Consider the following 22,655-nt stretch of genomic DNA (forward strand, 5'->3'; position numbering starts at 1 on the left):
TCCCTACTGGTGAAACGAAGTCCTTTTTATTTTCTTAGAACATTGCACACACAAACCTGCTGATTAGCCTACAAATCAACGATGACAATCTTCCTAATCTGACTGTGCCTAAAAGTTGATGAGGCTGATGATTGGACATAGAGCAATAAAGGTGCAGATATGGTTGGGCTTCTATAGGCTTTGCTCCGAGTATTGTTATCATTCAGCAATGTTTTGAGAAATATGATGCATTTTGAGGTGCACAAACACATTACATAATGTGTGTTCCAAGCAACATGTAATTTACAAATGAATTTAGGCCTATTTCTAATTTGTTATTGGGCATTGTTGAGATGAATACATTCGCTTGTCATTCAAAAGCCTGTTGCTTGCAACTTTCTAAACTTAAACTTGAATAGCCTCACCATAATAACCATAGTGGTAATGAACATTGTATACCCTTCCTGTAGTTTTTTCTAAATATGACTCCGGAAATTGCAACTGATGTAAAAAAAAAAAATCTCTGACCGCAAACTTGCACACTGTGATAAAAAGAACCTCATCACAAAGTAGGTTACAAAGTAAGACCGTGTTCCCCTTAGCAAACGAATCATCAAACGTTCTCTGACAAATAACCATCTATCGTCGATGTAGGAAAGGGCATATTTTAAGACCTTTACTTTCTTAGTCTGCAAGTCGGCCTATAGATGGTGACTATAGATATGGCTATAATATGATAGACCCAATGCACTTCCGTGATGTTGAATGTAAAAGGTGACTTGAAACAAATTAAGATAATCTATGAGACATTTTGATTAAGGTTATAGCATTGTTCAGCTTTGTAATATTCTGGAGTTTTTCATTGTGTCATTCAGTTGGTAAACCAGTTGACTTGATGATGGACTCTTCATCATTAGGCCGGCCAGGAGGTTGTGTAACTCGAAACCCCTTGTGTCCTTGTTTGGAGACGGGGGGTCCCAATCACGACTCGTGTGTCTCCCACACCGTGCACGACTTGGCAGCTCACTTTTCCAGATGTATTTTTTCTCTGCTGGGGAAAATTGCGGTGTTTGTTTATACAAGGCGCTTGTGTGGGCCTTATCTGCTCAGGCCACTCACACCGTGATTTCAGAGCTTCAGCATGTAGTTTACGGGCTATTGTTCTGTCGAATGGCTTCTAAAGATATGCTCATGGCCTCCCACCTCATTATAAGAAACTTGCAAGTTCTGATTTTTAAAACACCCTATCTGTCCTCCGCCCAGGCTGGCATGGGTTTATGCTTAGTCGATGTTGCCAAACATAGAAAAAGGTAATGATTTCCATTGATTTTTTTTTTTTTTTAATGAACAAGTCAATAGCCAATTGATAGGCATACAGGCGTTTTGGTGTAGCCTATTAGGTCGCTATTGACCTAATTGGGGGAAAACATTTTCTCACTCCATTGGCTAGTTTTATATTGGCCTAATTTAACTAAAATAATTTGTAGATCAAGTTGTATTCCTATAAAATATGTCTATGAATATACTAAAAAACTCTCCATACATTATATGATCATGAATGGGTTGTCAATTTATCATGGGAGTAAGATAGCCAATTGGGCATGCAATGTTAATTAGATTTTGGGCGCTCAATTGACCATTTTATGATACATTTTTGTGAATGGGTGTGTCTGGCTGCCAAATCTGTGTTCGTGAGTCGTGGCTGACGTCACGGCCAGTTAAACAGCAGTTTTTTGGGACCGGGGAGTCACGAAGCAAGAGGACACATTCCTTTGCACCGGGGAGCAGGCACGCCCCTCAAAGCTCCGCTGCTTTATAACGGGACTGGGCCGGGCAGAGGGAGACAACACAACTGTAACTCTGAACTCCAAGTGGAAGCAACTGTTCCCGTCAAATACGTACTGGGATACCATCCTGAAATCCATAGACACCAGAGACTCTAAAATAAAGGTAGGATTTTGCCTCCTGCGAATTTAAGTTTATGTATGCAGCCTGCAAGAACACTTAAAATTATTAAGAATGCAATATATATTTACATTTTCAGAGACCATTTTAAAGAAATCCGATTTTATATATATATATATATATATATATATATATGTGTGTGTGTGTGTGTGTGTGTGTGTGTGTGTGTGTGTGTGTGTGTGTGTTATACAAAGATGTAAAATTGTATGAAAAAGATGTTCTACAATAAAATGGGCATGACATATGTATTCCACTTTTTCCACACAGATGGATATGTACCAAGCTGGATATTATATGGAAGATTTCAGGACACAGGAAGTCCCTGCTAGTTTGGACTTTGCATCATATGGTATGTCATGTTCTCGTGGGATCACTTATTGATAAACACTGATCAATGCATCAGTTCAGATTGAACTACACCCCAAACCAAATAACTGCCACCAACGCCACTAGAATTATGATAAATCATCAACTTTATTAGTTATCATTGTACACTCTGAAAATAACTTTCAGAGTGTCCACATGTTTCTATGATAAGATTTTGAGCTATGTTTCCTGTAGCTCTGTGTAGTATTTGAAGGACAACGGAAATGTTTTTTTTGCATAGTTAGTATCTCATCAGCCCTGTCAGAAACTCAAAGTGAGACCTTGACATCTGCTTCTTCTACCCAACCGAGGGCTGTGTCAGGAAAAGGGGTGCTGGGGTGTGTGTCCATGCACTGTTTGTAGGAATGTCAGTCTGACTGAGGGAGGTAGAGCGAGACGGGGTGGTCGGGTTAAAGACCCTCCCGCTCTCTTTCCCTAATCCTTTCCTCCAGACTTCCTTCTCCAACAGATTTAGAGCCCCTCTCCTCCCTCTTCATCACTACTCTGTCACGCTCCCTCCACTGGCGTTTCCTCCTCTTTCCCTCCGTTTCCCTTTCTCCCTCCATTCAACTAAAATGGGTATGGTTGAGATTTTGTTCTGGGTGCCTCAGAATAGTTGTTAAATAGATCTTTTGATGTGTTATTGTTACTATTATTCAACGTAAATAAGAATAATGAGTAATAGTAGTAGACCATAACATTATTATTGCTTCAAGAATAGCAGTTAGACAGTTTTTAGAGAAGCTTGTAACCCCTTCATATCAATATAACTTATTACATTCTAAACCAATTCTATTCCATTTTGAGTTCTGTTTAGATCTTTATGCCTTTTGACTCATCCCAATCCTTCTCTTCTATCTCCGTGACCTCCAGACTACAGTGATGAAGACCTGTCTTTTCTATTAGACAGTAAAGGACCCGGGCAGCAGCAGCAGTATCCAGAGAGTTATGGAGAGCTGCAGAAGAATCCATGTCCGTACGACAACAAAGGTACGCATATGAAGACTCTTCTAGAGGCTATTTAACAACCACTTTATTTGACCACTCTGATAAGCATTCTGGGGGAAAAATCATGAGATAGGCATGTCAGTGACCATTGACTAACTTCCAATGTTGCTCACATGTTTTATTGTTGACGTCTTTCACTCTTTTTTTTTTTCTTCTCAGTAACCTCCAGTGACTCTGTCCTGTTCAACCTGGATTCATACCCAGAGTTTAACTGTTGGGCATCATACCCAAGTGGTGAGTGTCAGTCTCCTGTTCTCCAATCCATATGTTTCTATCATTTTGAGAATTATTCTATTATCAACACCTGTTGTAGTATTAGAAATGAATGAATATTGATCATGATTGTTCATTCCTTTTTCTCTCTCTATCCATTACTAGATGGGCTGACTTTGGACCAGTCTCAAGCGGGGTTCCAGGATTCCACCCAGACGTACCACAGCCTTGTGCCCCTATGTTCTCCAGCCCAGAGTGGACAGTTCAGCCCGGGCATGGAGGATGCCAGCACCAGCAACTCCTTCCTCCCTGGAAAAGGAACGAGCCACAGCGGGTCCCCCAGCACTGTCAGCCTGGACCACCTCAGTAAGAAAGACCACACATTTGAGACATAATGCAAAAAAAATGAAATTAACCAATGCATCACCATTAGGCATATTTGTGTTTAGAAACATATTGGCAGTTTTTTTTTGTAGGCTGTGTAATGTCTAATTCAAATCATTTTTCAAGCTGTCTGTTATTACCAGCTCTTCTTTGTTTATTTAACTTGTAAAAATAACCACACAGAAAAATCTATAGGCTATGATTACATGGATAATATGTGCAATGTCTAACTCCTCCTCTTCCATAGGTGAAGTTGAACAAAGCTACACCCGTCACTCAGGTGAACAACTGTACGACTCAGAAGCACAGAAGACGTCACCCTCCTTCTGGCCAGACTACCCCTCTCTCAGCTACAGCGCATCCCTGCTGCCCCCTCACCACCCTCCATCTTGTTCCTCAACCCCTGGACCACAGCAGCCTTCAGAGCAATACTGCCCCCGTGTGGCCAAACGCAAAAGTACACACACCCAAAGACACGAGAGGGAAAGAGGACAAGTGATGGGAATGTCAGTTTATCCAGGTGAGACTAGTCTCTTATCATGACTTATCATTACTACTGTTATACAAGTGTGTGAGCGTGGGTAGTGTGTGTGGGTAGTGTGTGAGCCTGATTGTGGGTTTGCTCGAGAATGTGCTTTTTTTCATTACTGTGTCTTTTAAATTGAAACAAATTCATAGTATATCTTAAGCGTAGCAGGCAAAAACAACTTTTGTTTGCAGTCTAGGGCTAAAGATAATACAATTCTGATTTTTTTCATATGCATTTTCTCTCTATTCAGGATCAGGGCCCATCCAATTGTGGCAGTTCTTACTGGAGCTGCTTCTAGACTCCGCCTGCTGTACCTTCATCTGCTGGACAGGAGACGGTTGGGAATTCAAGATGTCCGACCCAGCAGAGGTGAGTTTCTCTACTGATTGAGAGATTTTAACCACTTGCACGAGGAGTTGGAAACCAGCATAGGATTTGATATTCAGATTATTTATATAACAGATTGAGCAATGGGAATATGCTGTCATGTGTTTGTGGTTATTTTTTAACAATCACCCCCTTTGTGTTTCATCCAGGTGGCCAAGCGCTGGGGCCAGTGTAAGAACAAGCCCAAGATGAACTACGAGAAGCTGAGCCGTGGCCTGCGCTACTACTACCACAAGAACATCATCCACAAAACGACGGGCAAGCGCTACGTCTACCGCTTCGTCTTGGACGTGCAGGGGATGCTGGGAAAGACGGCACAGGAGGTCCTGGCCAGCCTGAACATTTTACCCACGGGGACAGAGTCCTCCTGGCAAGGCCAGGGGGCACCAGTATCATCACCAGTGTCCAGCGAAGCATGGGTGTCGCAGTAGAGGGAGTGTACCAGCAGCACTGGTTCTCATTGGTGCTATTGTCTCTTGATAGTGTTATGGCTACATCACTAGAAATATGCTATGTAGAACAAGCATGCCTCTTTGACATGTAGAAAAGGAATAACATCGGCTCTATTCATGGGATTTCTATCTGCAACATTAGACAATGTTCGGTGTAACACTTTTATTACCAAGTGATACAGTAGTAGCCATAGCTGTGGGAAGTAGGCGTGTTGAGGTTGCTGCAGCACTACTAAAAAGTATGTAGTAGCCTTCAATTTGATTTGGTTTTAGTGTATTCCCAGCTGTCTCCAATACTGATGTTCTTTATGGTAATGACGACATTAACTTTGACTGTGAGGATCTGTCTATTTTTATACTCTTACATATCTACCTCTTTTATTGCTGACAAAATAAAGCTAAGAGGGACAATGCTTGTTCTGTTGAATACTGATTTGTACCAAAAAGCTGTGATCGGATCTCAGACCGACTTCCTCAACATCCTGACTTGTCTGCATCATTCATCTGGGTGTTTTGAAGTAAAACAATTGGTCTGAAGAAGCTCTGAGAATGATGACCATGTCTGTGCTGGCCACCACCGGACCAGAAAGCAGCGGCTCCATGATGCAGCTCGTCCCCATCCCCACGCTGAACATCCTCCCCCCGTCCTCAGACACCGATGCCTGGTCTCGCTCCCCCAGCCCCCGGCCTCCCCGCCGCCACCGGTGCTCCCGCCCCCCCCGGAGCAGAGCCTGGACCAAGAAGAGGAGCGATGGAGAACAAGAGGAGTCACTCAAACCCCGGTGGGACGGCACTGAGGAGGAGGGGAGGTTGAAGGGGAGCGCTGCTCAAAGAAGCCCCTCACGTCTCCCTTCACCCCTCTTGCCACCCCACGTGGAGGACGCGGTCCTGGGCCCTTCCTCGGACCTCTTGCTAATCGTCTCGCACCTCCTGGTCACGTAGCTCGTCTCCCGGCCAGCGTTCACGCTGGTCCCTCAGGAGTCTGCTCAGCAGGGAGTCTGACGGGGACAGCTGCAGGTCAGTGCTCTGCTCTCTATCTCTCTCCTCTCTAGGACAGGCAGGCAGCCAGAGGCCTCAGGTTCCCTGCAGACTCACTTCAGAACCCCCTCAAGGCCCTCCCATCTAGGGATGGGCTCAGTTATCTGCTAGCTGCAGGACTTTGGTTCATGGCCTTGTCATGTACTGAATCAGGAAACTGTAACTTAAGGCACTTAGTGCATTTTATGTCTAAGCATTAGGCTAAATGATCATTCACATGCTACATACTTCACTGATATTACATTAGATAAGATGAGGAGACTATGTTGTCACAGATAAAAGATGTCACTGTTGTTTGACAGCGACCGGAGTGGAGTTTTCTGTAATGGCACACCACAAGCCAACTATTTGGAAAAGGCACAGCAGACCGGGCTTATTGGTTAAGCACTAAAACCACAGAGGGCAGATTATGCTGTTAAAGTCCTGGTGAACTCCAAGCTGGGTTATATCACAGTTTGATATGGTCAGGCAGGCAGAGGAACATGTTCATCATGCTCTTATAGTATTTCAGAGAACAAAACCATTAGCCCATGTCACAATATTAAAGGTGCTACCTCGCCATAATTGAAGTAAGCCTGCATCTTAAATTCTATTCTAGAGAAATTGTAACATTTTGAGGGAGAGAAATAAGCATATGAAGACAAAGGCATGAGGCTGAAAAGAGAGTAGGCTAAATGAAATGTTAGGGAAAACGAGAGGTCTATCTGTTGTAGCTGAGAGAGAGAGAGAAAGAGACCTCTACTATTAGGGAACAATGTTTGTAAAATGATTGTAAATAAACTGTACATAACTTAAATACTATTTACATTTTCTGTATTATTTCGAAAGATATAAAACTAAAATGAGCAGGCAAAAATATATACAAATAATATAATAGATTCGTTAAGATAAATTCGATATGACATTTTTGTAAAAATGGAATGGATTAGGCTATTTTGTTTCTGCTGGAGTCTGCTGATGGACCTCCCCTCTGCCTATGACGTGTGACGGTGCGAATTGTACAGTATCTTGAAGATAATACAGTCAGTAGCCTATTAGACAACAGAATAGAAGGCACGTAGCCTAATGTTAGAAAACCTTGTTTAAATTACAGTTTGGCATAAAAAATGTCGAAAGCCGTTGGCGATATATTAATTGGAGTCCTGGATGACTTGGGAGAGGCTGAATTGAAGAAGTTCAGACGTAAACTCTGTGACCGCAAGCAGGAGCCAAAAGTTCGCAGGGACATTGTTGAGAAAGCTGACCCAGTGGACTTGGTAGACATTTTGACCCGTACCTTCACTGAAGACGGGGCTGTGAATGTGGCTATAGAGGTCTTGGCTGCAATTAACTGCCAAGATGTCGCAAAGGAACTGATGGAATTCAAGAAATGTAAGTCGAATAAAGTAGGAGGCACGTCCATTGGACGTTTAAAAATATTTAATTTCATTTCTTTGAAAGGTTTAAAAACACTCCAGTTAACTCAAAAGTAGGCTAGAACAAAACTGTATTAGATCTAGGGCCTAAATAAATTACATTGAAATGTCCATAACGTAGGGAAGGAAAACTATAAGGAAGTTGACAGTTTTACTTTCACTTATGCGAGCATTCTATTTTGCTCTTCTGACCTGAATGATAGCATACAGTAGTATATATTCATTTTCAACTAAAAGTAGGCCTAATACATTGTGTAATAAACACATTTAGATTGCTTGCTGATTTATCTTTAGGCCTACTATTCAATATTTTTATTCGATTGGTGGCGTCTCATGAAGTCTATTTTACAGCTCCGGGATCTTGCGTAACATCTGGTGATAGAATGGCAAGTGCAACTGGACCAACGACGATGAACCAAGGTAAGCACTAAACCAGGTGTTATATAGCCTAATGTCTCAAATAGGATGACGTTATTAAAATGTATACTACCGTTCAAAAGTTTGGGGTCACTTCGAAATGGGCCTCTGTACTCCGATGTATTCCATTACAAATCAGCAGTTTCAAGCTACAATAATCAGTTACAACATTAACAATGTCTACACTGTATTTATGATCAATTTGTTATTTATTTTAATGGACAAGAAATTTGCTTTCCTTTTATAAACAAGGACATTTCTAAGTGACCCCAAACCTTTGAACGGTAGCGTATGTTTACTGTAATTAGTGATGGTTTATGGGGAAACATTCAATACCCAAAGTATTTATCTTGATGAACAATCACAAAAGTCCTTCCATTTAATTTCTTCTCCAACATTCTGTAGGTGCTACTGCTGCCCTCTAGAATCTTCAACAGCATTGTTTCACTCCCCATAGCCTATTTAATCCTGTATGAATTAGAAAAAGTGCCTCACGCCTATCCTCGAATTTTCACACCCTACACGCACGCACACACACGCAACATTAACATCACTGCCAAAAGTCCCAAGTCATGTCCTGATTCTACCTCAGATAAACACTTTGTGGACCATCACCGGGCGGCCCTGATCGACAGAGTGAGCCAGGTGGAACCCCTATTGGATAGACTCCTGGAGAGGGGAATCATCACCCCAAACACCTACAGTGACGTGAAGGCTAACAGAACCACCCAGAACAGGATGAGGGAGCTCTACGATGGCCCTCTGAAAGCATGTGGGCCTAAAGGCAAAGATATATTCTTAGATATCCTGATGGAGCAGGAGCCATTCCTAATCAGTGACCTGAAGGGGGAATAATGGAGATAGGGGCCATTCACAATTTTTTTAAGGCAAGCGACAAAAATGTGATGATAATAATGCCCTCTGTGTTACAGTACATTCTTAAATTGGAAAAATGAATTGTCTCCAAAGTTTGCAATAAATGAATACATTTTATATTGGCCTCTGTTTTTTTCTTTTCATTAGCATATACTGTGTGGTGAATTCTGATCATCCAGCTTTTTAAAAACTCAACAATAGAAAACATACGAATACATGTAGTAACATAGTGTTATGCAGCCTATACAAATTAGTGAACAATTATTTGTTTCTTGAACATAAACAAGCATACGGCCATTTGAATGTAAACGTCTGCTTAACGTAAGAGAGCCATTGACAGCCTGGTCCTAGATCTGTTTCTTCTGTCTGGTCAATTAGTTGTTATTCTTTGCATAAGGAGCGGCAAGGACTGGCATGATAATGGCACAAACAGACTGGTAACCAGGAGTGTATTTTTTAGTCTCATTAGAGTTTCCATTTGACACATTCAGGTAGGTCCCTCCGTTTCGTTCTTTCTGCTTTGTTTGCATCAGTCTTCTGTTTGGTTTATTTTGGTTGCTAGCTAGTGATTACAGGCTAACATCCATATATGGCTGTCTGTAAACGTAAATGGCATAATGCCGCGTACATGTGCTAGTTGGAAAAAGGAAACTGCCTTTTCGACTTACGAACAGGTTAGGTTGAGCTAGTCTGAACTAGGAAATGGACATTTCCGACTTCCTTGCTGGTTGTAGTTATACACGTGCTGCATTCAACAAGTTAGCCAGTCGGAAATGCTGTTTCCTAGTTCCGACCAACACATGAACGCGGCATTAGCCTGTTTTTAAACGTTCCAATGAATTCTGCCTTTAGTTGCATGTACAACACATTCACAGTGACTTTTTTATTTTTGGGGAGGACACATTGTTTGAATGTTAAATGACGAGACAGAGGCTTTGATGCGAGTAACCAGTCTTGTTCGGGTACGTCACAACTACATCCGGGTATCTCAAGCACACCGGTATAACACATGAGTTGCAGTAAGGAACATTTACCAACAGATGGCATCACTGTGCCATTTTACACCCATAACACACATCATCTGTTTAAAAAGGCAGGCTACTTGCACAAAATGTCATCTTAGTAGGCTTGTGTGACAATGCTTTGTTTAAACAAAACAAATTAATATTGAACAGTCAACTCAATGTATTAGAAATAAAACGTAATAAAACAAAATCAATAGACCATGCTGCTAGCATATTCAAAAGCCACATTTGTTCACATTAGGTTTTTGTCTTCAGTGTCTATCTGTAGTTTAAAAAAACATATACTATGTATTTTTTATTAGCTAAGTAATAAATGGCAAATGCAACTTTCGTATATACGGGCTCACTGTAATACCACGCAGGGCAGAACAGGGAACTGACAAGATGTATGTAAACAGTATTCTTTATACTGTGATAGACATTGTCCCAACCTGTCTGTTGGCCTATCACAGTAGAGGCTGGGCGTGGTTTAAACTTGCCCAGCCTATCGCAAGCGCTCAGGCGGGTCCCCGCCTCTTGGAGTCCTCCCTTGGAGGGTCCCCGCCTCTTGGCGCTTCTTGGAGTCCTCCCATGTATAGATTCCTACTGTTCTGGTATCACCCCCTAGTTATAACAGTTGCCCAGTTCCTGCTATTGTGTTGTTCAGTATTTTTCCATTTCAGTTAAACCTCGTGATGACCACCCCTCCCTATCACAACTTTGTAAGATACAGCAAGTCACACCATGTGCTCAATATTGTTACATACAAACACAAGGACAAAGCATCTGCTGGGCTGTTATCTACAGTTTTGCAACATGCAGGTCACACCATGCTACTCAGTTCTTGTCACACACAAACAGGCAAGTAGCAAGCAGTTGTTTAATCTCATAATGATGCTCCAGTGCACAAATGCAGACACCTCACACAACCAACATCAGATAATATTTAATCATATATATGCTAATGGCTATAATGTAAAATACAGAATCCAACATTAGCTAGATACTTTGTTTACCCAAAACTCGAAGAACGATGCAGTTAGCCGTGGAGTTCAGCACGATTTAGCTTCTAGCTACCGGGGTAATAAAGATGACAGCTAGCTACTGGTGTTCTTTCATAACACGGGCATAGTTACTGTAGTCACCGATTACATGTCTGTGAGGTTACATGCTGTATCTTTAATGCATGTGACAGTACGTGTCAAATGAAGAAGTGCATAATTCCATCAAAAAGTGGACTACTACCAGCGTGGGTACCACCAATCTGTTTATAATATCATTCCACTCCTTACCAATCCCTGGCAATGACATGGAGTACAAGGAGGGGCATGTTAGCAAAAGTGGTTCTGGATTTCAGGCTAGACCGCTACCAACAAAATGTAAACAATGGATCAAAAGCATCCTGTGACCTTTTCAAATGCATGTTTTACATCCCCATGCTAACAATTAAGTGTGGGAACAAGTACAACAGGCATCATCGTGTTTCTTGTCACTGTTGGGCAGGTGTGTGCCTCTGTGTGTCACCAGCAGAGATGAGTTACGCCATACAGCTGTTGATTTACGGTGGGGATTAATGCTGCTCCCCCTGGCCCCCCGGTTCCTTCTCCGCAAACTGAGTTCTGGTCCCTGTGTGAGCTGCAGCCTTCGGGAGAGCTACCAGCTGCTACAGCTTGAGCTTCTGGATGAGGGTGAGAGTAGCCCTGCGCAAGTGAAAGAAGCCTACCTGCGCATGGCCACGCTGTACCATCCGTTGCTACGGCAGACGAGGTACTGTTTGCGCGGGTAGAGGAAGCATACGGCGCCCTGCTGGCGCACCAGTCCTGGCTTTAGAGCTGTGGGGGTTTGGTGGAAGATGAGGAGAAGGTGAAAGACGTGGCTCCTCAGCACTGCCACGACCTGAGCTATGAGGGCGTGGGCTCAGGGACGCCTAGCCAGCGCGAACGCCACTACCGGCAGTTCCAAGTGGATTGGGCAGTGGAGCAGGTCCTCGACTACCTCCAGAAGGAGCTTGAGACCTCCAGAAGGAGCTTGAGACGGCGGCTGCAGCCGAGGGGGCGCTGGTGGAGTGGGACGCCCGCCAGCTCAGCCGGCAGATCAAGGTCACGCAGGCAGTGGAGAGGCTGGTGGAAGACCTCATTCAGGAATCCATGTCCCGGGGAGACTTCCGCAACCTGAGTGGCACCGGGAAGCCCCTCAACAAGTTTGAGCACAACCAGTACGACGACCTAATTACCCTCAACCGCATCCTCATCGACAACGGCTACCAGCCACCCTGGATTGTCATGCAGCGTGACATCAGAGAGGACATCGCTCAGATCCGAGATAGACTGCTGTAGGGCTGGGCGCGGCTCACCGACCCCATGGGTCCCAGGGAGCATGTCCAGTGGCAGCAACTGTGTGGGGCGGTGGCGGAGGACCTTAAGAAACTCAAGTTAGACGTTGGATAACTTCAACCGGATTGCGCCCATGCTTACCATGCAAATTATCCACTTCAGTCTGGAGCACGAGATCGACCACGCAGAGAAAGCAGCCATTCAAGGCAGACAGGAGAGGAAGAGGGAAAGAGTGAGGGAGTGGGAGAAGATAAGATTAAAACACATCTTAGCAAGGTGGCCTGCTGGCATGGATGCAGCATTTACTCAAATGAACAACGGACCATGAAGGCAAAATTAGATAAAAAAGGATATTTCAAATCAAACTTTTATCTATAATCCATTTACACAGGTGTCAACACACTTTGAAGAGGATAAGACTGATGTGTTGAATCATTTGTCTATTATGTCATTTGGAGTGTTTTTGCTACATTGGGTTGATTACAGTAGCGTGTTATAACACACAGAAAACTAGAACAAGCCACTACTACAACACGGTTACGTGACCTTACTGTAACTCAACTGTGCTTTACATTAATGCTACACCGTGTCTGGACCTGAGGACACAATGGAAATGGTATTAGACTACAATAATCATTTTAATTAATTACTTTTTGTCTACGTTTATAAGCTAAGTGATTCTAATTACATTGATTGGCTTCTTTGCTGAATGAAGGAATGAAAGCATAGAATACTCGATGTTCGTTATGAATGAGCAGTTGACTGAAACTACGTACTCAAATACAGGGAAACAGAAACCTCTGAAGATTTTTTCGTACACTTCCAGTCAGATGAAAAAATATTGAAATAGGAGGTAAGCTTTCGGGTCAGTCGACCTTCATCAGAGTCAATTGACCGAATGCTAAGCTACTTTGAGTGGAAGTGTTCGGTGACTTTTTCCAGTTTTGCATTTTGCCTCCCGCAACTTCACTAGTCGATTATGGGTGTGCGGTAGATTCTGCCTATGATTGCATTGCAATAAAAGAGGTACTGTAACTCAATCTCTTTCTCACTTGTCATCGTGACTATAATATGTTATATTAGGATTGAGAACATCAACACTATTATCTCCTCACGATCCATCCCAATCTATCCTGGGAGCTGCTCCAATGGCAGCAGGGTTGAAGATGACCATGGGGTTCTTCCCGTTGTCTCCAATACGTGTGTCTACCCCGTGCAGTGCCTGTGAGACGGCCCGTGGGAGGGTGAGTCCTTTGGTCCAGTCGTGGGCAATGTACTGGTGATACGGATCGTGGGAGCTCTCTAGCTTCTTGGAGCTGATGTAGCTCAGCATGATACCAAACGTGAAGAAACTAAACATACCTACCATCAGTAGAACGTACACAAATCCCTGAGTTTGAGCCTTAGTCATAGCTCCGCCCACTGGGAGAATGGCCTGCTGGGTAGTGTAGTTCTGAGAGAGTACTGGGACCGGTAAACCTGTGCCATTCCGACATTGCTGTAGGAAGGATAGCAGGAGAGTCTGCAGCTCTGTGCCGTTTAAGTGCAGCATTGCTGACCTCTGCTGTGGAAGGGTACTGCTGCTCTGTCAACTGATAAGGGAGGAAAGTCTTGGTCAGTACACTCGCCCAATGAGGCACACACAAAAACACACATTGTAGAAAGTCTAACACAGACACACCACAGCCAATTCGACATGAACACACACACGAATGCTGTGGACCTCACTTCTCTGTTCTCTTGCTGTAGATCAATGTAATTGTAGCTTTAGTTACTCGTATGGCTTCTGCTTCAGTTTCTGTTGACCTGCCTGAGAGAACTTGGTGTTACACATCTGAGACATAAGTGTAGGACAAATTAGCAATCATAGAAGAAATATGTAATATGAAGAGTGCAAATACCTTTGGAAGCTCAAGCTATTGTTGCTCACAAAGGCGCCAGTAGAAGATGATGATGGTGACCTTTTAAATAGAGTACTCTGTTGATTTCGAGGTCTTCATATCCCATAAGGGTATAAACTGTAAGGTAATCTGGTTCCACCTACTCTTCCTCTCCAAGACTTCTCTCTCTCTCTCTCCCTCTTACACACATACACACACACTGTGGCAGACACAAAGAGCCTTAACCACGTCAACACGTTTAATGAGACATAGATGTCAGGTCAGAGGTAAAGGTCAGAACCTCCCCATGGTATGGTAGTGGTGCTGTGTGATTTACTCTTATGACCGCAGGACATCGTGGTTCAGTTCCAGACACTTCAGTACTGTTAAACCTGTGTGGTAATACCTCTGTTACAGTTGTCTCCATAGCTATGATCACCTGGTCAACATGCTTCAGTGCTGTAAGGTGTATGGTCAGTTTGTGGTCACGTCTGTATTGTCATATCTGTATGGTCAGTGTATGTTCATGCGTGGTTGAGATGGAGCTAGGCTGTAGAACAAAGCAGCATTCAGACAGGAAAGAGAGTGGCGAGATTACGTTTACAACAGGAGCAAATCACAAATCACCTCCAAACGTCCTAGCTATCCTACTGCTTTTCCATGTGTGGGCGTGCGTGCATGCATGTGTTACCTGGAGACTCACCTTCAGGGGCCTAAGCGGTGGAGTGAACATTCAGCATTGCAGACGGAATGAACAACATATAATTGTGTCAAAACTCCAGTCTGCATGATAAACATATCCCAGTTAGTAGACCCCAGGCATTCTGCACCTAAGGAGTCCTTGGGATAATCTCATAATTTGCAGATAAAATATTGTTTGACTGTGCCTTTAGATGTTTGGTGTAAGCCTATACAAAAGCAATATCCTATAATCCCATTGTATGTTTTTCTGTGACCTCTGGAATAACTGGATAATTTATCCTTACTGACTGTAATTTACTATTTCTGACTGCAATGAATATCAACGTTGTGTGGTCTAAATTCTCCTCCGATAGCAGAGTTTGCCACCTGCTGGTCATTTTGGATTAGTTTGTGACAGAGGACCACTGGCTATGTTGCAAATGTTCAAGACAGATACATCTGTCGCGTTCGTCATAAGGAATGGACCAAGGCGCAGCGTGCGTAGAGTTCCACATATTTTAATAAATAGAAACTCACCAAACAAAACAAGCACAAACGAACCGTACTGGACTGCTCACAGGCAGCCACACAAAAACAAGATCCCACAAGGCACAAAGGGGAAATGGCTGCCTAAATATGAACCCCAATCAGAGACAACGATAAACAGCTGCCTCTGATTGGGACCCATAACAGGCCAACATAGACATATAAATACATAGATGACCCACCCTAGTCACACCCAGACCTAACCTACATAGAGAATAAAAAGCTCTCTATGGTCAGGGCGTGACAACATCCTTCATACACAAAAGGAAAAGTCCCGAGTTTGTGAGCACATTTGATTAGATTTTGCCTTGCTCCATATATGACAGTTCAAATTCTGCTTACAAACACTACGAAGAAATATAGTGGCAGGTCTAGACGATCACACTCAACACTCCCACCTGCAAATCAACAGTCATTACATTCCTAAAACATGCTTAGGCAAGCGAAAGTATCGGTTGATCATGTCAAATAGTTTTTTTTCATCGCTTTGGTACTATTTTCACAAGTATGTGATGAAATTTCACAACTCTAACTACATGACTCAAAAAAGATCATCAAAAAGGCAGTTTTTTAAATTTTTATTGTCATTATTGCTAATTGATTTCATATAGTGTTAACCACAAGTGGTCACCATATAAAAGGGTGCGTGTCAACACTTGCAATTTCTTTCAACATGGAGCAGGATAGACAGCAAGGGTGAGGAAGAAATCAGAGAGGTGGGCATGGGCCCCATCAAAGAGGTCGAAGAGGTGGGCATGGGCCCCATCAAAGAGGTCGAATAGGTGGGCATTGGCCCCTTCAAAGAAATCAGAGAGGTGGGCATGGGCCCCATCAAAGAGGTCGAAGAGGTGGGCATGGGCCCCTTCAAAGAAATCAGAGAGGTGGGCATGGGCCCCATCAAAGAGGTGGGCATGGGCCCCATCAAAGAGGTCAAAGAGGTGGGCATGGGCCCCATCAAAGAGGTCAAAGAGGTGGGCATTGGCCCCTTCAAAGAGGTGGACATCAGAGAGAGGGGGGCAGATGGCAGGGAACTGTTGTGTCTAGTGAAGTCCGGGCCATCGTCGCTGACCATGTGGTAAACAGAGGCCTTACTATGGCAGAGGCTGACAGATTTGTTCACCCCAATCTGGAAAGATTAACTGTCAATTCCATCATGAGAACATTTTGCCAAGAAAACCAGTAGATCTGTAGGATATGCACCATTACAAAACATAGCTGCTATGGCTGACTTGGCTGCTGAGCTGCTATGGCTGACAAATGTGGTTTCTACTGACAATTGAGATGTACAAACTATGACATAAGGGAATGATGAGCGGATAACGATGAGGCATTCCGTAATTTTGATTAAGACATTAATGAGCGAGCTAATACGGACATAGTCAATATAACTATGTGTTCAGCACTTGAAATGTACAGGAACAGAATGCAGAACAGGGGCTGCTCTTACAGTAGTCAGAACCGTAGGATTAAGGGGGCATATAAGCAGACAATGAAACCTCTTACAGTATTAGATTACATTTCTCAAAAACAGATTATAGGCTACTTGAGCAGTACCACCGAGTTAGAACAGCAACATTAGGCGAAATTAAGAAGTGAAAATAGACCAAATTACTTTGGTGAGGAACTTGGGCTACTAACAGCAAATTAGCTACAATATACATATCTCCCTTGCATATTACATAATTTATGCAGCAGCATACAAGACATTATTGGACTTACCTTGGCTTGTGGTGTGCACACTTAAACATGAAAGTGGCACGGCGGTCCTTTGTCTGAACATTTGTCATCTAAGTCTGGCATTCTCTGGATTATTGGTGGGAACTCGGACAAAAAAAACACAGCCACTCCATTGAATAGCAGGCTAGTGGTTGCTTTGCAATGCTTGCAGTAGTTAGCCACTGATTCCTTCCAAACGACTCTGTAGGAATTTGCGATTTCCAACTTAAATATCTTTATGTCCAATGGCCGATGAGAACCGATACGTTTTATCTTTAATTTCTCTTCATTATTTCTCTTCATATGACAAGGATTTGGCAGTAGATTGCTAACTTGATTCATGATGATGTCTTCTAAGACTTTGAAAGTAAGGATTTGACACAATCACTTCAATCAAAGCTACTGTACATATAACGTGATTTGACTTCATTTTATCTGTGGCCAATGACCTTGAGTCTTCTTGGAAGGGCATTTGTAATATAACTTTATGGCAGGACCCAAAGGGCTGAAATTTTGGATGTCTACCCTTACTAAGGATTTCAACTTAACGATGAGGTAGTGTCCCCATGAGTGACAGAACACTGAGCCAATCACGGCGCAATGCTCCTATTTTTTGCTGGCTTGCCCCACCACCACAGAAAGCACTGGGCTAGGCTAAAATACCTGCATTTTGGAGCTGCCTTAAAACAAAAAATAGACCGTGTGTATGTGGCTTTATTAACTCAATGATATATATACAGTGTCTTGCGAAAGAGGTGGGAGACTCTGTCCATAGGACAACAATCAGTCGTATATTGCACAAATCTGGCCTTTATGGAAGAGTGGCAAGAAGAAAGCCATTTCTTAAAGATATCCATAAAAAGTGTTGTTTAAAGTTTGCCACAAGCCACCTGGGAGACACACCAAACATGTGGAAGAAGGTGCTCTGGTCAGATGAAACCAAAATTGAACTTTTTGGCAACAATGCAAAACGTTATGTTTGGCGTAAAAGCAACACAGCTCATCACCCTGAACACACCATCCCCACTGTCAAACATGGTGGTGGCAGCATCATGGTTTGGGCCTGCTTTTCTTCAGCAGGGACAGGGAAGATGGTTAAAATTGATGGGAAGATGGATGGAGCCAAATACAGGACCATTCTGTAAGAAAACCTGATGGAGTCTGCAAAAGTCCTGAGACTGGGATGGAGATTTGTCTTCCAACAAGACAATGATCCAAAACATTACGCAAAATCTACAATGGAATGGTTCAAAAATAAACATATCCAGGTGTTAGAATGGCCAAGTCAAAGTCCAGACCTGAATCCAATCGAGAATCTGTGGAAAGAACTGAAAACTGCTGTTCACAAATACTCTCCATCCAACCTCACTGAGCTCGAGCTGTTTTGCAAGGAGGAATGGGAAAAAATGTCAGTCTCTCGATGTGCAAAACTGATAGAGACATACCCCAAGCGACTTACAGCTGTAATCGCAGCAAAAGGTGGCGCTACAAAGTATTAATTTAAGGGGGCTGAATAATTTTGCACGCCCAATTTTTCAGTTTTTGATTTGTTAAAAAAGTTTGAAATATCCAATAAATGTTGTTCCACTTCATGATTGTGTCCCACTTGTTGTTGATTCTTCACAAAAAAATACAGTTTTATATCTTCATGTTTGAAGCCTGAAATGTGGCAAAAGGTTGCAAAGTTCAAGGGGGCCAAATACTTTCGCAAGGCACTGTATATATATATATATATATATACAGTTGAATTCGGAAGTTTACATACACTTAGGTTGGAGTCATTAAAACTCGTTTTTCAACCACTTCTCAAATTTCTTGTTAACAAACTATAGTTTTGGCAAGTCGGTTAGGATATCTACTTTGTGCATGACACAAATCATTTTCCCAACAATTGTTTATAGACAGATTATTTCACTTATAATTCACTGTATCACAATTCCAGTGGGTCAGAAGTTTACATACACTAAGTTGACTGTGCCTTTAAACAGCTTGGAAAATTACAGAAAGATTATGTCAATACTTTAGAAACTTCTGATAGGCTAATTGACATCATTTGAGTCTATTGGAGGTGTACCTGTGGATGTATTTCAAGGCCTACCTTCAAACTCAGTGCCTCTTTGCTTGACATCATGAGAAAATCAAATGAAATCAGCCAAGACCTCAGAAAAACAATCGTAGACCTCCACAAGTCTGGTTCATTCTTGGGAGCAATTTCCAAACTTCTGAAGGTACCACGTTCATCTGTACAAACAATAGTACGCAAGTATAAACACCATGGGAGCACGCAGCCGTCATACCGCTCAGGAAGGAGACGCGTTCTGTCTCCTAGAGATGAACGTACTTTGGTGCTTAAAGTGCAAATCAATCCCAGCACAACAGTAAAGGACCTTGTGAAGATGCTGGAGGAAACAGGTACAAAAGTATCTATATATCCACAGTAAAACAAGTCCTATATCGACATAACCTGAAAGGCTGCTCAGCAAGGAAGAAGCCACTGCTCCAAAACCACCATAAATAAAGCCAGACTACGGTTTGCAACTGCACATGGGGACAAAGATCGTACTTTTTGGAGAAATGTCCTCTGGTCTGATGAAGCAAAAATAGAACTGTTTGGCAATAATGACCATCGTTATGTTTGGAGGAAAAAGGGGGAGGCTTGCAAGCCGAAGAACACCATCCCAACCGTGAAGTGGGTGTGGCAGCATCATGTTGTGGGGGTGCTTTGCTGCAGGAGGGACTGGTGCACTTCACAAAATATATGGCATCATGAGGTAGGAAAATTAAGTGGATATATTGAAGCAACATCTCAAGACATCAGTCATGAAGTTAAAGCTTGGTCGCAAATGGGTCTTCCAAATGGACAATGACCCCAAGCATACTTCAAAAGTTGTGGCAAAATGGCTTAAGGACAACAAAGTCAAGGTATTGGAGTGGCCATCACAAAGCCCTGACCTCAATCCTAACATGCTGACCAGACCGGACACGTTGCGTGCGCGAGCATCGCAAAATACATTTATAAATTTATGTTATTCAATTATTGCACCCACACTGCTCGCGCGCCAACGAGCGTCTGCGATGGCAAGGGCTAAAATAGAAGTCATTCCTATTTCTGATGCAGATCGTGCTGAAAGTCCTGCCTCTCCCATCTCCTCATTGGTTTATAGAAGCAGGTATCCACGTGCCATCTCCTCATTGGTTATTCCCACGTGGGTGATTGAAAGACAAACTGTTTTGCTGGTAGTCGTGGTAATTAATAATATGAAAGTTTAGATGCGATCACCATATAAGTTCAACGATGAAAAAGCCTGGAAGGAGGAGAGATGACTAGAAATGATTCGGTTGGCCATTTTATGTGTGGATTAATTTGTCGGAGTAGAGGACCTTGTACAGTTCAGGTAAAATAACAACTCAATGTTTATATCCCAGGACAAATTAGCTAGCAACAGCAAGCTAGCTAAATAGGACAAATTAGCTAGCAAGTGCAAGCTAACTAGCTAAATACATGTTTAATGCTTTTCGACCTGTCTCCAAATTAATGTCATTGGTTCAGAATTTGTTTTGATATTTTAACCTGCGTGTCGTGATCGCGTTTGGTGTAGGGGGACAAAATAAATTCATGCACGATAGCGCACGATGGAGCACGCACGCAGCCGGTTATGGTTCCGTGTAAGTGATTTGAACATGTTGTACCCACTGTGACTATTAAAACCGACTCTAACCAGAAACCATGAATGGATGGCGGCATTCGCGCAAAACTGAAGGCGCGAACCACTGCATTTAACCATGGAAAGATGACTGGGAATATGGCCGAATATAAACAGTGTACTTATTCCCTAGGCAATTTAACAAGCAAAATGTCGGTATAGGAACAAAGTGGAATCGCAATTTCAAAGGCTCAGACACAAGACATATGTGGCAGGGTCACAGACACCAACGTCTTGCTTCCAGACAAACTAAACACCTTCTTTGCCTGCTTTGAAGATAATACAGTGTCACCAATGCGGCCTGCTGCCAAGGACTGCGGGCCCTCCCTCTCCATGGCCGACGTGAGTAAGACATTTAAACGTGTTAGCCCTCGCAAGGTTGACGGCCCAGACGGCATCTCTAGCCGCGTCCTCAGAGAATGCGCAGACCAGCTGGCTTGTTTGTTTACGGACATATTCAATCTCTCCATATCCCAGTCTGCTGTCCCCAAATGCTTCAAGATGGCCACCATTGTTCCTGTACCCAAAAAGGCAAAGATAACTGAACTAAATGAATATTGCCTGTAGCTCTCACTTCTGTCATCATGAAGTGATTTGAGAGACAAGTCAAGGATCTCATCACCACCTTACCTGCCACCCTAGACCCACTTAAATTTGCATACCGCCCCAATAGGTCCACAGACAATGCAATCACCGTCACACTGCACACTGCCCAAACCCATCTGGACAAGAGGAATACCTATGTAAGAATGCTGTTCATCGACTACAGCTCATCATTAAGCTTGAGGCCCTGGGTCTCAACCCTGCCCTGTGCAATTGGGTCCTGAACTTTCTGATGGTCCGCTCCCAGGTGGTGAAGGTAGGAAACAAAATTTCTACATCGCTGATCCTCAACACTGGGGTCCCACAAGGGTGCGTGCTTAGCCCCCTCCTGTACTCCCTGTTCACCCATGACTGTGTGGCCATGCACGCCTCCAACTCAATCATCAAGTTTGCAGATGACACAACAGTAGTGGGCTTGATTACCAACAACGACGAGAGCCTACAGGGAGGAGGTTAGGGCGCTCTGAGTGTGGTGTCAGGAAAACAACCTCTCACTCAACATCAAAAAAACAAAGGAGATGACCGTGGACTTCAAGAAACAGCAGAGGGACCACCCCCCTATCCACATCGACGGGACTGCAGTGGAGAAGGTAGAAAGTTTTAAGTTCCTCAGCGAACACATCCCGGAAAAACTGAAATGGTCCTCCCACACAGACAGTGTGGTGTAGAAGGCACAACAGTGCCTCTTCAACCTCAGGAGGCTGAAGAAATTTGGCTTGTCACCTAAAACCCAAACTTTTACAAATGCACAATTGAGAACATCCGGTCGGGCTGTATCACCACCTTGTGCGGCAACTGCACCATCATCAACTGCAAGGCTCTCCAGAGGGTGGTGCGGTCTGCACAACGCATCACCGGGGGCAAACTACCTGCCCTCCAGGACACCCACACCACCCGATGTCACAGGAAAGCCTAAAAGATCATCATTGACAACAACCACCCGAGCCACACCCCGCTACCGTCCAGAAGGCGAGGTCAGTACAGGTACATCAAAGCTGGGACCGAGACTGAAAAACAACTTCTATCTCAAGGCCATCAGACGGTTAAACAGCCATCCCTGACACAGAGAGGCTGCTGCCTACATACAGACTCAGAATTATTGGCCACTTTAATAAACGGATCACTAGTCACTTTAACGTATGCCACTTTAATAATGTGT

The 22,655-nt window shown here is 43.3% G+C and overlaps 2 protein-coding genes and 1 pseudogene across 3 annotated transcripts; all 3 read left to right on the plus strand.

Annotated features, from left to right (window-relative positions):
• The first annotated feature begins 53 nt into the window (after positions 1-53).
• LOC112231004 (protein C-ets-2) lies at positions 54-5,597 on the plus strand. 2 transcript variants are annotated; one of them, XM_024397498.2, is made up of 8 exons: positions 54-1,929; positions 2,212-2,293; positions 3,184-3,300; positions 3,478-3,552; positions 3,697-3,897; positions 4,163-4,435; positions 4,695-4,813; positions 4,981-5,597. In XM_024397498.2, exons 2-8 carry the CDS (start codon positions 2,212-2,214, stop codon positions 5,260-5,262), a joined length of 1,149 nt encoding a protein of 382 aa, XP_024253266.1. In that variant the 5' UTR covers positions 54-1,929; the 3' UTR covers positions 5,263-5,597. The 2 variants fall into 2 exon arrangements, with proteins under 2 accessions (XP_024253266.1, XP_024253272.1); XM_024397504.2 differs by having other exon boundaries at positions 3,217-3,300.
• A 767-nt stretch (positions 5,598-6,364) lies between these two features.
• On the plus strand, positions 6,365-9,146 carry LOC112231018 (apoptosis-associated speck-like protein containing a CARD). The gene is made up of 3 exons (XM_024397517.2): positions 6,365-7,692; positions 8,088-8,156; positions 8,746-9,146. The coding sequence occupies exons 1-3, from the start codon at positions 7,428-7,430 to the stop codon at positions 9,006-9,008; spliced, it is 597 nt and encodes a 198-aa protein (XP_024253285.2). The 5' UTR covers positions 6,365-7,427; the 3' UTR covers positions 9,009-9,146.
• Positions 9,147-10,894: 1,748 nt separating this feature from the next.
• LOC112231035 lies at positions 10,895-13,406 on the plus strand (annotated as a pseudogene).
• Positions 13,407-22,655: the final 9,249 nt, after the last annotated feature.

Source organism: Oncorhynchus tshawytscha, linkage group LG03, assembly GCF_018296145.1.
Source record: "Oncorhynchus tshawytscha isolate Ot180627B linkage group LG03, Otsh_v2.0, whole genome shotgun sequence".
NCBI classification, from domain to species: Eukaryota; Metazoa; Chordata; class Actinopteri; order Salmoniformes; family Salmonidae; genus Oncorhynchus; species Oncorhynchus tshawytscha.